The sequence below is a fragment of the Peromyscus maniculatus genome, chromosome 18, assembly GCF_049852395.1.
Source record: "Peromyscus maniculatus bairdii isolate BWxNUB_F1_BW_parent chromosome 18, HU_Pman_BW_mat_3.1, whole genome shotgun sequence".
NCBI classification, from domain to species: domain Eukaryota; kingdom Metazoa; phylum Chordata; class Mammalia; order Rodentia; family Cricetidae; genus Peromyscus; species Peromyscus maniculatus.
In genome coordinates this window covers 13,388,786-13,404,501 of record NC_134869.1, presented here as the reverse complement: position 1 = coordinate 13,404,501, position 15,716 = coordinate 13,388,786, and the positions used below count along the sequence as shown (strand labels likewise).

Genomic DNA, 15,716 nt, shown 5'->3' with positions numbered 1-15,716 from the left:
ATCACAGATTATAATATATTATTTCACACCTGACATGTGCCTCTGAAATTGGACAGGTCTGAGATAACTACATCTATATTGCTGCACTATTCACAGCCAAGTTACGTGATGATGTAGATACCCATCAAGGAATGAGTAAGAGCTGGGGAGGTGGCTTCAATGGGTACAGCACCCGCTGGACAAGTATGAGGACTGGAACTTAAATCCTCAGAACTAATATAAATGCTGGTGTAGTAGTCTGCTTGTAATCCCAGTGTGCAGGAGGTATAGACAAATATATGGAGTGAGCTGGCTAGCCAGACTATGGTGAGCTCCAGGTTCAGCAGAGACCCTTCCTTAATGTAGAAGGTATAGAGTGGTGGAGGAAAACACTCAGTATCAACCTTGGGCTTCCATATACATGTACTCACATATAAGCAAGCATACACACAGACACTTAAAAGATGAATGCCATCAAGAAGAATGAGAGGAGAAAAGGGACAACATAGGTTTGCTATGTAAAATAAACATATTGATCGCATCAGATTATTTTGAAAAGGTTTTGTATGCATCCAGGAGAAGTGATAAAATACAGTGATTTAAAGTGCTCAGGTTTTGGGCTTACAAAATCTTAGATTTCTGCATTTGGCTATTTACTAACTTCATGTGGTTGCACATTACTTTTTTCATGTGTCAAATGCGGATAATTGTAGACTGACATCATTAGGCCATGTGAAAATTGAGCAAAGTAATTAATATTGAACATTTGAGAAGCATCTGGCATTGGGTAGCTTCGTGTGTTAGATGATACATGGATTATCTTTTTGCTGTGTAACAAAACACCAAAAATGTGCTCACTGTAAAATAACAACCAAGCATGCTTCAAATTCTGTGGGTCGGCTGGATGGGTTGATTCCTCCCTCTGCTTGCCTTGACAGAGAGGTGACTAGGGTTGCTGAAGCTCCCCTTTCCATGTGGATTGGGCTCTCCACAGAAGAAGGTGTCCTCTTTCCTGTCTGTGAGTTGGTATTTGTTGTCAGCTGGAGTACCTTACTTCTCTCTCACATGTCTTCCTCAGCGGGTTAGCTGGGCTTGGAACAGCAGGAGAGTGAGAATCCCCAGGACTGGCGCTTTGCTAGAGAACCAGGAAAGCCAGCGTTGAGGTGTAGGCGTTTGGGAATTACTTTAGCAAAAGGATAAAGATAGAATCAGTGAAGGGGGAAAAGGTATGTGAATGAAGTCCAGGGAGGCCAGACACAAGCTTCTCAATGTCCTTTTGATAGAGTCAAAAAATCAAACATGTCGTCTACCAAGGAAAGTTATTAGAAACTCCGCCAGGGTTTTTACTGGACTCATAGGCATGCCCTGTCTAACATGCACCAAAATCTCTAGACTCAGAAGGAAATCAGGTGTTCCTCATAAAACATGTATCGTTTATAAAAACAGTTCAGCACAGTCAAACACTCTTAATGGAAACTGCTGAAAGTACATCTCTAGATCCTTGCTGTATTAACTCTTTTGCACAAGCCTCTTAAGGCTTAGCTTAGAGGTCTTATTATCTCATAGTCTTCTAGTTAAATCAAGTCTTAAGATGTTCCAGGTTCAAAGGAGTAGAAAAGTAAACCACTTTTGGGACAATACAGGAATGAGAGCCTTCTCCCCTGACTCTTCACTTATAGTATTATTTTTCTCAAAATAACTATCTTAAAATACAGATTTAATTAGTGATGTCTGTGTCTATAATTATAAACTTGCAGAATTTGCATGTCTGTTTTATGTGAATTCAAAATTGAAGGTTGGATTTTTGTTATTTCAAAAGATTTGGCTTAAGAAAACTAAAGTAGAGGAAAATATGATTGGGTAGAAATTGTATTATTCTGTTTTCCTAAATTTAATTAAAAGCAATCTTGGTAAATATGAAATGACCTCTTGTTCACTACTTATTTTTTTCTAACCATGCTTGCTTACACATGTTAAATGTTAATTTCCAATTAAAACAAGTCATTTTAACATTGTATTCTGTTCTACTTTAAGAGAATGGCTGCGCTTAATCAGATGTCTGTCTTGGATATGATTAAAGAGTTTAGAAGGAATTGGCGTGCTCTTTGTAACTCTGAGAGAACGACTTTATGTGGTCCAGACTCCATGCTCTTGGCATTACAGCTTTCCATGGCAGAAAACAACAAGCAGGTTAGTAAACTACATTTAGTTTAACTTTTTAAAAACTGAATTTCACTTGCTGCCTATTATAATAAGCTTCGGCTTAAGTACATCATTTTTTTGCAATATTTGCCTCCTATCACAGGCTGTTTCAGAGATACTTCTGCTTCTCTTTGTCAAATATTGCAGCTGGAATTTTTTGAAAAAGAAAATAGCCTATGCATCTGAAGTGATTTATTAAATTATTTCATGTGTATAATTTGAACATGGAATGTACACATTTGATATTTAATGAAAAAAACATAAAGATTAAATCTACAACACTTAAGGTTATATGTATTCCTATTTAATGGTTATTCCTTTGTTCTCTAAAAGAAGCTCTCGAGCACATATAATTTTTATTCAATGTAAAGTATTTTATGTCTAGTTTCAGCACCGTTGTTTGGGTTATGTACTCTTAATCAGTTTACGCTGGGCAGTGGCGGTGCATGCCTTTTAGTCACAGCACTCAAAGGCAGGCAGATCTCTGAGTTCAAGGCCAGCCTGGTTTATAGAGTAAGTTCTAGGACTGCCAAGGCTACACAGAGAAACTCTGTCTTGAGAAACAAATAAACAAAAAAATCAGTTTATGCATCAAAATCATTTGGGAGTTTTTTTTTTTTTTTTTTTTTTTTTTTTTTTTTTTTTTTTAAAATACTGGCTCTTTGGAGCTTGGTGGCACGGGCTTGTAAACCCAGCTACTCCTAAGACAGACAGGATGGTCAGAAGTTCAAGGCCTGTCTGGACTAAAGGTGAGTTCAAGGCCAGCCCATGACTTGGGCCTTTGGGACTCTGTCTTAAAATAACATGTAAGAAAGGGCTGGAGAAAGCTCAGTGCATGTAGAGTTCTTCCCTAGCACATGGGAGGTGCTATTTCAGTCTCCAGCACTACCAACCAACCAACCAACCAACCAACCTACCAACTATTAAAAAAAAACAAAAAACAAAGTTGTTGCCTTGTTGCCCTAATCCAGTCTTCAGTGACCTGCTAGAAACTATCTTTTAGGAAATCTCTACAAAGTGATTCTGTTGGAGGAAGCTTTGGGCCCACCGACCTTCCGCTAGAGATGGCTGTGGGTTAGATGCAGGCTCAGGTGGTAAAGAAAGGCTTCTTGTGTTTAGATAGATCCTGGATAGAAAGAGAGGAAGATTAGGGAAGGGAGAAAAGAAAGGGAGGGTTTAGAGGAGGGGTAATCAGTTCTGAAGTAGAGTGCAGGGAGATCACGATACTGGCTGGACTATGGAAGAGTACACTGGCCTCAGTACCTTGGGATGGATAGTGAGATGACATTTTTAGGAATTATTTTAATCTGACATGTCAGTAATTTCCAGACTTCTAGTTTCACAGACCAATAAATCTTCAAAAAGTATTAGTCATTAACAGAAAATAAAAACCATTTAGGAAAAAGGAAAAAAAAACCCCAGTTGATATATAATATGACCATTCTTTGAAAAAGGAAAATTATTTTAACACCTAAAAATTAGGATGGTTATAGTCTTATATCAAAGGATAGTGTGTTAGTTACCTTGTTTTTCTGTCACTGTGACAAATGCCTGAGGGAAATAAAGGGAGAGATGAACTTACTGTGACTCATGGCTTTCAGGTCTTAATTCAGTCCTTCGTTCTTGCTCCATTACTGCAGGGTACATGGTGAGGCATTGCATCCCGACAGTGAGACTGGATGGTAACCACTACTCGACTCATGATAGGCAGGAGGCAGACAGAAAGGGACCTTCAAATCATGCCCCCAGTGACTTATTTTCTCCATCTTGCCCTCACTTCCTAAAGTTTCTAGCACCTTCCAAAGTAGTGACACATATTGGAGGCCAGGTGTTCAGTGCGTAAAACCATGGGAAACATTTCATATTCAAATTCTAACAGTTTTGCCTTTGCATGGAGAGTTGGAAGTTTTGCTTATTTAAATCACTATGTAGATAATTTTGAATGGAGAAGAATTTTGGCAACTTATATCTTATGTATTTGTTAAAAATATTTATTGAGTTTTTATTATGTCTTAGATATTATTATAAACATTGGAAATACAACAATTTAGAAACTCCCCGATTGTGGTGGTTTGAATTGGTATGGCCCCTACAGACTCATGTGTCTGAATGCTTGACCCATAGTGAGGAGCACTGTTAGGAGGTGTGGCCTTGTTGGAGGAAGTGTGTCACTATGGGGCGGGCCTTGAGGCCTAGTGTGGCTCCCTCTCTTTCCTGCTGCCTGAGGATCAAGATGTAGAACTCTCAGCTCCGTCTACAACACCATGTCTGCCTTCTGATGATGTTACAAAGTTATTATTGTGGAAAAGAGCAGCTACTACTCAAAACAGGAGCCTTTTAGGTCATCATAAATGCTGCGGGGATATAAAGACGCAAGCTGAGGAGTAATGGGGTTGAGGTAGAGAGCCTGTGGCAGTTTCAGGAGCAGGACAAAGCAAAGATGGGGAATTTCACACAGACTGCTGTAATTAGCCCCTGCTGTTTCCCAAACGTGCCAGGGAATCCCCACCCTGGGGGTCCTTACTCCTGCTTCAGCCTAGCAGGCTGCAGGCTGCATTTGCAGGCACAGCTCTTTATTTTAAGCATTGACTGTGTTCTAGGCATTGTGTTAAGTGTTGGAGTTAGAATGGTGAGCTGGGGCATTGAATCCTGCCTTGTCACTCAAAGGTGAAGATGACGTTATGCAGATAGTCATGCAGATAAATTCAAATACTAGTTATGAGAAGTACATGGGGCTCTGAAAGCAAGCACTTGATTTGGTAAGAGTGACAAAGGTGGAGATAAAGGAAGGAACAGGATTGACTACGTAAAGGAGAAAGGGGTAAGACAAGGATTGGACACCAGCGTGTGAAGTGCTGCCCGTGGGAGCTTAGAAATCCTAAAGGGATGGGGTCCTGAAGAAGTGGGTGGTGGCATTTGCATGTCCAGTTCTTCTAGTCTTTGTTTTTAGCCATGGTTGCTCAGGGGTAAATTGAAGTAGTACTTATTTTACTCTGTGATTTGGAAATAAACGTTAAATTGATGGGAAACTGAAGGAATAGTGCATTGATTCCCGCATGCCTTCTATTTTAGTTCACAATTTTCTAACATTTGCTGTTAGGATATTGTGCTGGGCCAGGGTATCCCACGTGTGCAGGGAAACATGCCAGGCAGATTCAGCGGCAGACAGTCACTCTTACCCCAGGCACTGCATCCATGTGGAAATAAGTTTATTATAATAGAGAGATGAAGAGAAATATATATATATATATATATACATGTATACATATATACATGTATATATACATATACATACACACACACACACACACACACATATATATATAGAGAGAGAGAGAGAAGGAAAGGGGTAGCGGGTGCATACACCTCCTGAGAATGGAGAGGGGGAGGGGCAGTTCTCTTTCTTCAGGGAGACTTTACCTCTGTACACTGGGCAAATCTCCAAGGGGCGGGTCAGAATACTAACATTTGCCACATTTACACATTCTTTTAAATGTTACCATATTTGGCACTTAATCTTAGTGTTAGTCTCTTTTGCCTGTGTATATTTTGATTATTATACTTTAAAGACCGTTTAGTGAAATTGGACTATAGACCCTTGTTTTTCAGTTACTTTTTGTTGCTGTGGCCAGAAGCAATTTATGAAGAGTTCATTTTGGCTCATGCTTCCAGAGGGGAAGTCCATGTTGGCACAGGTGGCCTGAGCAGGAAGCAGAGAGGAAAATGGAAGTGGATGAGGCTCCCTCCCAAAGTGCATCCCCAGTGGCGAATTTCCTCCAGCAATGCTGTAACCCCCCAAAAGTTCCATCATCTCCCCCAAATAGTGCCACCAACAGGGGACAAAGTGTTCAAATGCATGACCCTAGGAAGGACATTTCTCATTTAGAAATGACTTTTAACAAATTGTCCCTAATCCAAGATCATGGAATTGTGTTAGTTAGTATGTCTTTATGTCCTTTATTGTGAGCAGCCTTTCTGTCCTTTAGGACAGATACCTCTGACACTTGTAGGACTAGCAAGTCATTTATTTTGAGAGTGTCCCTCAATACCGAATTTTTAATTGTTAACTTGTACATAGTAAACGTTTTTGAGTGGAACAACTTACAGATGATGACTGTGTTCCTCAGAAAGCATTGCCTTTGGAAGATTGCATGATGTCATGTTTTCCCACGGTGGGTGATGCTCATCTCTTATTGGAGGCTAGTTGATTTAAGTCTGCTCATTCAGTACATCAGTTCCGGCAATCACTGTCCTTTTATTGTCTCCATGGCCTTGCCTTTTCATGTTTTAATTAATTAATTAATTAAGGTTTTTCAAGACAGAGTTTCTCTGTGTCGCCCTGAAACTTGACCTTCCTGAAACTTGCTCTGTAGACGAGGCTGGCCTTGAACTTAGAGATTTGCCTGTCTCTGAATCCTGAGTGCTGGCATTAAAGGTATGAGCCACCACCACCCAGTTCCTCTTCATTTTTTTAATATGTATGTGCACATATGCAAACATATAGGTAAAAATATTTATATTTATATATAGCACTATATATGAATATAAATACTTAGATTCCTTATGAATCACTTGATAGGAAGTATCAGACAGCTTGAACTTTTATTTCTAAAAACTTCAACCTCTATCTTTTATACCTAATATTATTCTGTTGTATGATCACAGTATAGTTGTTAATTTCAGAAAATTTTACTATGCTGATATTCTACATTGAATTTAGTGTCCTCTACTAGCAGAAAAATAATTACTGGGGAAAAATCTGAGTGAAGAGTACCCAAAAAAGACACAGTACTGAAGCTGCTTCCAGATCACTTCTGTGGAATCTCCCCATCACATTCTTGTGGAGGAATTTTTTTTCCTAGTGGTCATAAAAAGCCTGCTGATTTTAAGAGGTTCTGGCTTTGTGTAACGAAGCGGATGGAGTGGCTCCCTCACTCCGCTGCCCGCCTTTCTTGGGAGATATTTCCATCTTCTAGCATCTTGATTTCTTACTTCAGTGTTTTACAGTTTCTATCGTAGAGGTCTTTTGCTTCCATGATTAGGTTTATTCTGTTACGTTGGCATGCATGTGTTTTTAGGCAATTGTGAATGAGATTGCTTCTCCAATTTCTTTCTCTGCGGTTTGCCATTAGTAAATAGGAAGGCTACTAATTGTTTTAAGTTTGAATCCTGCCACTCTGCTGCAAGTGAAAGAGCTTTCTGATGGGATTTTTAGGATCTGTTAAAATATATTTTGTTGGGGGCTGGAGAAATGGCTCAGAGGTTAAGAGCACTGCTTGTTCTTCCAAAGGTCCTGAGTTCAATTCCCAGCAACCACATGGTGGCTCACAACCATCTGTAATGAGATGTGCAGGGATATGTGCAGACAGAACACTGTATACATAATAAATAAATAAATCTTTAAAAAAAAAAAAAAGTTAAAAATATATTTTGTTATTATTATTTGTGTGCATATGTGTGTGTGTGTGTGTGTGTGTGCACTTGTGTGTGTACGTGTGTACAAGTGCACTTGTGCCATGCTGTGAGTGTGGAAATCAGTCTGTTCACTCCTAAATTGTGGGTTCTGGGCATGGAACTCAAGTCATCAGTCTCGTGTGGCAGGCTCCTTTCTTTACCAGCTGAGCCAATGCAGTGGCTCCAGGGTATTTTGTCTTTGTTTTTGTATAAAATCATATCATTGGCAGATAAGGTCACTTTGACTTCTCCCTTTGTAGTTGTAGCTGTTTATTTCCCTCCCTTACTGCTCTAGCAGAGACTTCAAACACTGAATTAAGTGTGGAGAAAATGGATACTCTTGTTTGCAATTTTCTTGAAAATTGATTTTTTTCCACCTAGTATGATGTTGTCAATTTTTTTGTATACTTTATTTTGTATATTTATGTAGCCTTTATTATGATGAGATGTTCCTCGTGTCTCTCTAGTGCTTTTATCATAATGAGATGTTGGATTTTGTCAAATGCCTTTTCTGCATCTAATGAGATGCTCATAGAATTTCTGTCCATGGGTCCATTCATGTGACGAAGTCCACTTATTGACTGCTTCTGCTGAAGCATGTCTGCATCTCTGGAATGAAACCAACTTGACTATGGTGACAGATCTTTAATGAGTTCTTTAATTCTATTTGTAAACATTTTATTGAGAAGTTTTGCATCTATATTCATCATAGAAATTGGTTTGTAATTTTTTGTTGTATCTTTTTCTAGTTTTGGTATCAAGATAGTACTGGCTTCATAAAAACAGTTCTATCAACTCCTTTTCCTTTCAATTTTATGGAATAGTTTGAGAAATATCCATGTCAATTCATTAAGTTCCATCTTGAATTTTGCAGTGAATCTATCTGGGCCTGGGCTTTTTGGTTGTTGAAAAATCATTTTATTGCTGCTTTATTCTCCTTGTTTGCTGGATCTATTTAAAATTGCTTATCTCATCTTTGTTTAATTTTGGTGGGTAATCAATTTCTTTGAGATTTTCTAGGCTTGTGGAATGTAAGTCTTTAAGTTATATTCAATGACTTCATTGCTATCTGTTATAACATTTCCTTTTTTAATCTCTAAATTTATTAATATGGGTCTTCTCTTTTTGTTAGTTTGGCTAAGAGTTTTTGAATATTTATTTTTTAAAAAGAACCAACACTTTGTTTCATTGACTCTATGCATTAAAAAAAATGTTTCCTTTTCATTCATTTCTGCTCTGCTTGTAATTATTTCTATTTCTTGATTTTGGGTTTGGACCTTTTTTGTTTTCCCAAGTCCCTGACATGTACTTTTGCTTCTTTTTAATCTGTTTGGTGTTTTAGTATCGGTAGCTGTAACTATAAAGTACCCTCTTAGGATTGACTTCATTGTATCGCATAGCTTTCACTGTGCTGTTTTCATAGTCATTCATTTCTAGGATCTTCTGGATCTTCAGTAACCTACTCATCATCTGATTATGTGTTCAAAATGTGTGAGATTGTGTATGTTCTGTAGTTGTTCTTGCTGTGGATTTCTTTTTTTTTTGTTTCTCTGTGGTCAGAATATAAAAGTTATTTTAGGTTTCTTTATTTGCTAAGATTTGCTTTGTGTCTTGTTATGACTGATTTTAGAGAAAGCCTCATCATTCTGCAGTATTTGGATGGAGTGTTCTATGGATATTTGTTATATCAATTTGGTTTAAGATGTCATTTAACTCAGATGTTTATTTTTTGTCAAGTACTTTGTCTATTGATAAGCATAGGGCATTGAAATAATCCACTATTATGTTTGGGGTTAATCTCTGTCTTTATATATAGTAGTACTTGTTTTATGAAATTGAATGTATATATGTTTGGTGCATATAGTTCAAAATATTTAAGGAACATTCACACTGCTTTTCTATAAAGGGTGTACTAATTTGCATATTTATGTAGAATATAGCAGTTCTTCTTTCTCCACATCTTCAATATTTTTTACCTTTCATCTCTTTAAATAAATAAATAAATAAATAAATAAATAAATAAATAAATAAATAAATAAATAGTTAAAAGCTGTGAAATACCTTACAGGACATATTCAAATACTAAACATACAAAAAGATGTTGGCCATCGTATGTCATTAGAGAATTAAAGATAACAAGATACCACTCTGCACCTATCAGAATGGCCAAAATATAAAAGATTGACATCAGATGCTGGAGAGGATATCCATCTAGGCCCAGGAAACATGTCAGAAGAAAAGGAGGAAAGATTGTAAGAGACAAAATCCCAGATTTTGCTGTGAGCTTGTGTCTCCTAGAAATGTCAGAGGCTACATCTACAAAGTCTTACCAGTGTGACCTGAACAAGGACAATACCAATAGATTTGCTAATGTGGAGTGGACAGAGGTCACTAAGGGCTTCAATCGTAGACAGAAACTACAGGCAGCTAAGGAATGCTGAGAGTGGGAGAAACAGTCAGTGTCATGAAATGGTCAGTCCTGAAAAGATACAGACAGGTAACACAATACAGAACGAACAGGTTGTATTTATGTATTTAGGAACACACACCCACCCAGCCAGCCAGCCACACACCCACACACCCACACACCCACACATCCACCTACACACACACTCTTATGCACAATTAAGAAGTGAAGGAAAATGGTGGAAGATTACATTTGGAGGGAGGAAAGGGAAGGGGGAGATGAATAACCATTTCATCTTTTTTGACAGCCTTTCTAAAAGACGTGAGGTGAAATCTCATTGTTTCAACTGGCAATTCATTGATTAGTTATTCTGAGCAGTTGTTCATTTTCATTTCCCATCTGGGATGATGGACAGGGCTAATTGCCCAGCTTCACACAGAGCCTGTATCCCAGCTCAGGTCCTCACCCTTGCACAGCAGAAGCTTCACCCTCTGCTGCATCTCCTCCATCTCTGCATTGGGGACCTTTGACTTCATGCTATGGCAAATGTTTTTTACTTCACTGGGGAGCACTTGCTGTTTGGGCCTTTTCTTTAGAAATGGCTTCAGAGTTCGAATCTGTCTGACAATTATTCTGTAATAGGATATTTGTCACCTTACATAAGGTGAAAGCATGTTACTTATGTTTCATTGCATGAAACAAAGGTACTTAATAACTTTGTACAAAGCAATTATTAGAGCACCCACAATAAACTATTAGATTCAAAGATGACCTAACACATAAGAATAAACAGGTTTAACATTATACATTTACTGACCACCATTTCAAGAATTATTTTACCTTGAAAGGGGAAAGAGACAAAAATAGATGTACAATCTTATTTTATAACCAGAGAAACAGAGTTGGGGTATTTTACATAACCAAGTTCACAGAATTAATTAACCAATGCTCTTTTCTCTTATGGTACCAAATGAAGTCAAATTAATTAAAATTTTAAATTTTACTTAAAAGTAGAGCCATCCTAAACTAATTTTGATATATAATAAGAGTGTAAGTGCTCTTAAAATATGTGATTCCATTAGATAGTGTCCTCTAGGTATGACAGGTAAACTGCACCCAGAAATCTCAACAATATGCTTGCCTGAATGTGACTTGCATAATTACAACTCTGACCTAGTGTAAATTGGGGAAATTCCAAAAGTCTCTTCCCTAGATGGGAAGTCAATTGCTTTTAAGAGAGGGACAATCAGTATTCTTCAGGGGTGAGCTTCTGCATAGCTTGCCCTATACCAAGTGGTTATCCCTGGATATATGTACATTCAAACAATGCTAAATGGACTTATTAGGTTGTGTATACATATGCATGTTACCTTAGGGTTTCTATTGCTGTGGTGAAACTGTAAGTGTCCTGGAGAAGTCTCACAAAAGACCACCATCCACGTATGCAATCAACAAGTGTGTTTATTATCTTGAGAAAGATTCCAGCATACTGGGGCCAACCATTTTACACAAAGGCAAAATGGTGATGACCCCAAGAGAGACGTGGACTCCTTTTAATCACAACCAAGGGGAGTGCCTAGGGCAGCTAGGTAATTTCAGATATGATTGGCTTAAGCAAGTAGCTATCATAATAGCACATTCTGATTGGCTGGGGCTAGTCAGGAGCTGGTTAAGGCTACAGCCTTTTCCATTTTGGGGCAGGACAAGTCCCCGGCTTTGTCCTTATTTGGCTATCACCTTGAGCTGTTGTGGCTCAGGCTGACTATGGGGGCTGGCTCAGGCCTGGTATAGCATGCACCAGGCCTCCTCGTCCTTGTCAGGGGTGTTGGAGATTGATTGACCTTTGTTCATGGCACTTCCTTAGAAACTGCCTGCTCAGTTCCAAGAAGCAGGGACTAAGGCCTAGTTCTTGACTGAGTTATTTGGGCAGGCTGTCATGATATTTGCCTGGCCCTCTCAGAAACACCATGATCAAAAAGCAAATTGAGGGGGAAAGAGTTGATTTGGCTTATACTTCCATATTGCTGCTGAATTCAGGACAGGAACTCAAACAGGCTGGTGTGGAGGGCCCCAAAACAGCTTGACCACACAGCTGCCATGACAGGCTTAGGGGCCTAGACACAGCTTCTGTGACAGGCTTACTGACAGGCAACACCCAGATCCAGGAAAAAAAGCCTTAAGCTGACACCACCCAGGGATCCACCCAGGCATCTACCCAGGGGCGAGGAAGTACCTGACATCCTAAACACTGCAGCCATTAGATAAGTGGCCGGATGTCCCTGAGTCTAGCACACACCTATTTTTGTTTTACACCTAGACAATTGTCAGCCAATCAGGGCCCTGAACCCTGGAAATCCCCTCACCCCAACCTCTGCTATGATTAAAAACTCTGCCCCACCTGAGCTCAGGTTTCTCTGTCTGTCCGACACTCAGAGCGTGAAGATAATAAAGGCTCTTTGCTTTTATATGTAGGATTTGGTCTCTGTGGTGGTCTTTTGGGGGTCCCCGAGATCTGGCATAACAGGTGGGAACTTGGAAGCAGGAGCTGATGCAGAGGATATGGAGGGGTGCTGCTTACTGGCTTGCTTCCCATGGGTTGCTCAGCCTGCTTTCTTATAGAACCCAGGACCAGTAGCTCCGATATGGAACCACCCATAATTGGCTGGGCCCTCCCCATCAATCAATAATTATGGAAATGCCTTTAAGCTGGACCTTATGGAGGCATTTTCTCTGTTGAGTTTCCCTCAGATAACTGTAGTTTATGTGTTGATGTAAGACTAGCCAGCATGTTTGTATGTTTAACAATAATAAAGACAAGATAATGAATTTGGGGGCACAGGAGAAAATGGAGCAGGGGAAGGGGCAGGAATAATGTTTATGTAGTATTGATATTTGAAGTTCTCAAAGAGAAGTGTAATTGTTACAGTTTTCATTTTGTTCTTATGACTATAACTCATGTCCATAGGAGAATTAAAGACTTGAACATTTGCCCTTGCTTCATACATTAGTCAGCTGGCATGTTTTCATAGCAAGCAAAACATTTTCTGATTTGACCACTTACTCTCTCCATCAGTGGTCACTGGTTTGAATCATAACGTATTCTGTCATGATGGGCACCTGATGAAAACTGAATCTGGAATGCCTTTTTAGTTGGCTTTAATTTTTTTTTTTACAATCCCAGTATGAAACACTTTTAATCAAGTAATATATGAGATCATGAACTTGCATAATTTCATTTTAACTATCTCTAGTCAACCCAAGGAGAATAAGTTGTATGCTTTTTTTAGGGAAGAAATCTTAATTTTTTTTCTAGTATAAAAAATTGTCATACTAAAAAAATTTTGGAAATTTTTGAGAAAAATCAATTTAGTGTTGAAACTCACTGAATTTGTTTTATATCACTTAAAAGTGTACTAGATTGTAATCTTTAAGGGATTAGGAAGTATTAAAATATCTAATTTTTGATATGGTGCTGGGAAATAATCTGGCTTATGTTTGGGTTATATATTTAAAGTTTGAGAGTTAATGGTAGGGGTCATTCAGCGAGCTTCATATATTACAGTTGACTTAAATATTTGTGATATAACAGGTCTCTATCCTAAGACAATAGGGACAGTTTATTGTCTCAGTATGGCTAAGTAAAGAGTTAAGTTTTTTTTTTTTTTTTTTGGTTTTTCGAGACAGGGTTTCTCTGTGTAGCGCCTTTCCTGGAGCTCACTTGGTAGCCCAGGTTGGCCTTGAACTCACAGAGATCCACCTGGCTCTGCCTCCCGAGTGCTGGGATTAAAGGCGTGCGCCACCACCGCCCGGCCAAGAGTTAAGTTTTAAAAGACATTTTAAACATGTCTTAAATCTGGATCTCAAATAACATATATGACCAGTTACCATAAAAGATAGAAAGATACAGATTTTTAATAATTCAAATATATATATATATGTGTGTATATATATATATATATATATATATGTTGTTTTGGATACATTGATTTCTTTGAATTATTCTTGATTAAGTAAGATTTAGTTCTAGAGACTAACAGTTGCTAACTACTTAATTACCTACCCTTCTTTAAAAGGAACTACAGTAAAAGTCTTAGTGTGAGCAGAAACTGGGCGAAATTTAATTGTGGAAAGCAGCACATATTACATTTCACAGACCCACATATGGATACTCAAAAATATTTTTTATTCATGCTGAATTGAAAATGAGAAGTTAGAATTTTTTAATAAGTTAAGGCTGGTGTGTTCTGGAAGTAACCATTATTAATATCTTGCATACTCTGTGGGAGAAAGATGCATTGAATAAAAAGCAAGCATGTCTGCTGAAAATTTATCATGTTGCTACCCAGGGAGATACTTTAAGGAAAGCTCTTATACTTAGATAAATATTGACCTGCAACCTGTTGGTAATGGTATTAGGTCTCTTATCAACTACATACTAGTGTAGTTAAATCACAATCTTTCAGTTTCTTCCAGAAACAACAACAACAAATAGAAGCCAAAAAATAAAAGAATAAATTTGCCTGATTAATGGCATATGACTACTCATAGAAATAAGCATAACTTGATTTTTAGTACTTAGTTACTATAATTTAGTGTATGTAGGACCAGGGAAGAAACAAAAATCTTTCCAGGCCCCGAGTTTTGCACTGATACTTTTCTTTCTCTGTAATAGTAACAAAATAGAAATAAGTCATAATAATAATGACCTGAACACTATGACTGAATTTTAAAGCCGGTATTTGGAATATATTTTGTTATGTGGGAATTGATCATGGCATTGGGACTATAAAGAGATTAAAAACACTCTAGCTAAGTACAGTTTATTTTGCACCCATCCTTTTACTTTGAGTAAAAGATACAGTGGACTTTGAGAGAGGAAATATTGATTACACATCTATGAAATTTTTTTCTTTTTTTCTTTCTCTATTTATTATTTATTTATTTTTGTTTTGTCTTTCAAGACAGGATTTTTCTGTGCTGTTCTGCAACTTGCTCTGTAGACCAGGCTAGCTTTGAACTCAGAGATTCTCTTGCCTCTGCCTCTCAAGTGTTGAGATTAAAGGTGTGCCTTCAATATGCCTGACCCCATTTACCAAATTTTTTATCTGCAAACTTGCCTACTTGTATATATTTTATCAAATTTTCACAGCTTTTATGTTTACTATAAAAGAATGCTATTTGTATGTCTTATATCAGTTATAAGCCACTAGATAAACGGACACTGAAGTGTTAAGCACTCAAATTTATCCTTTCTTTTTTTGCATCTCTTTCAGCACAATGGAGAATTTACAGTCTCTCTCAGCGATGTCTTACTGACATGGAAATATTTCTTACATGAAAAACTGAACTTGCCCACTGAAAATATAAAAGTGGTTGATCACTATGAAGACATTAAGAAAACATATGATGATTTCTTGAAGAATAGTAATATGCTAGATCTGATTGATGTTTATCAGAAATGTAGCAACTTGACTTCTAATTGTGAGAATACCATGATATCTTCAGTAAGTATTTTAAAAACAATTCTACTTTAATCAAATTCAAGTTTAGTCAATTACTTTTATTTGAAACTATAGATAGAGTTACTAGTCTTAAAAATATTGGGGAAGGCAGAGGGTATAGTCTTTGTTTTCAGTAGTAATGTAGTGGGTAGAAGCAAAAGATTTAATAACTT

General features: G+C 37.8%; 1 protein-coding gene across 2 annotated transcripts in view; it reads left to right on the top strand.

Moving 5' to 3' along the window:
- Positions 1-15,716, top strand: part of Parpbp (PARP1 binding protein) — a 56,181-nt gene that overhangs the window by 1,821 nt on the left and 38,644 nt on the right. Inside the window, exons 2-4 of one of the 2 annotated variants that reach the window (XM_015998477.3) lie at positions 918-997; positions 2,014-2,169; positions 15,316-15,546. In XM_015998477.3, coding sequence (XP_015853963.1) covers positions 2,017-2,169; positions 15,316-15,546 — 384 coding nt within the window. In that variant the 5' untranslated portion in view covers positions 918-997; positions 2,014-2,016. The remainder of the gene's footprint in view (positions 1-917; positions 998-2,013; positions 2,170-15,315; positions 15,547-15,716) is intronic. The other variant, XM_042263338.2, reaches the window with a different exon arrangement.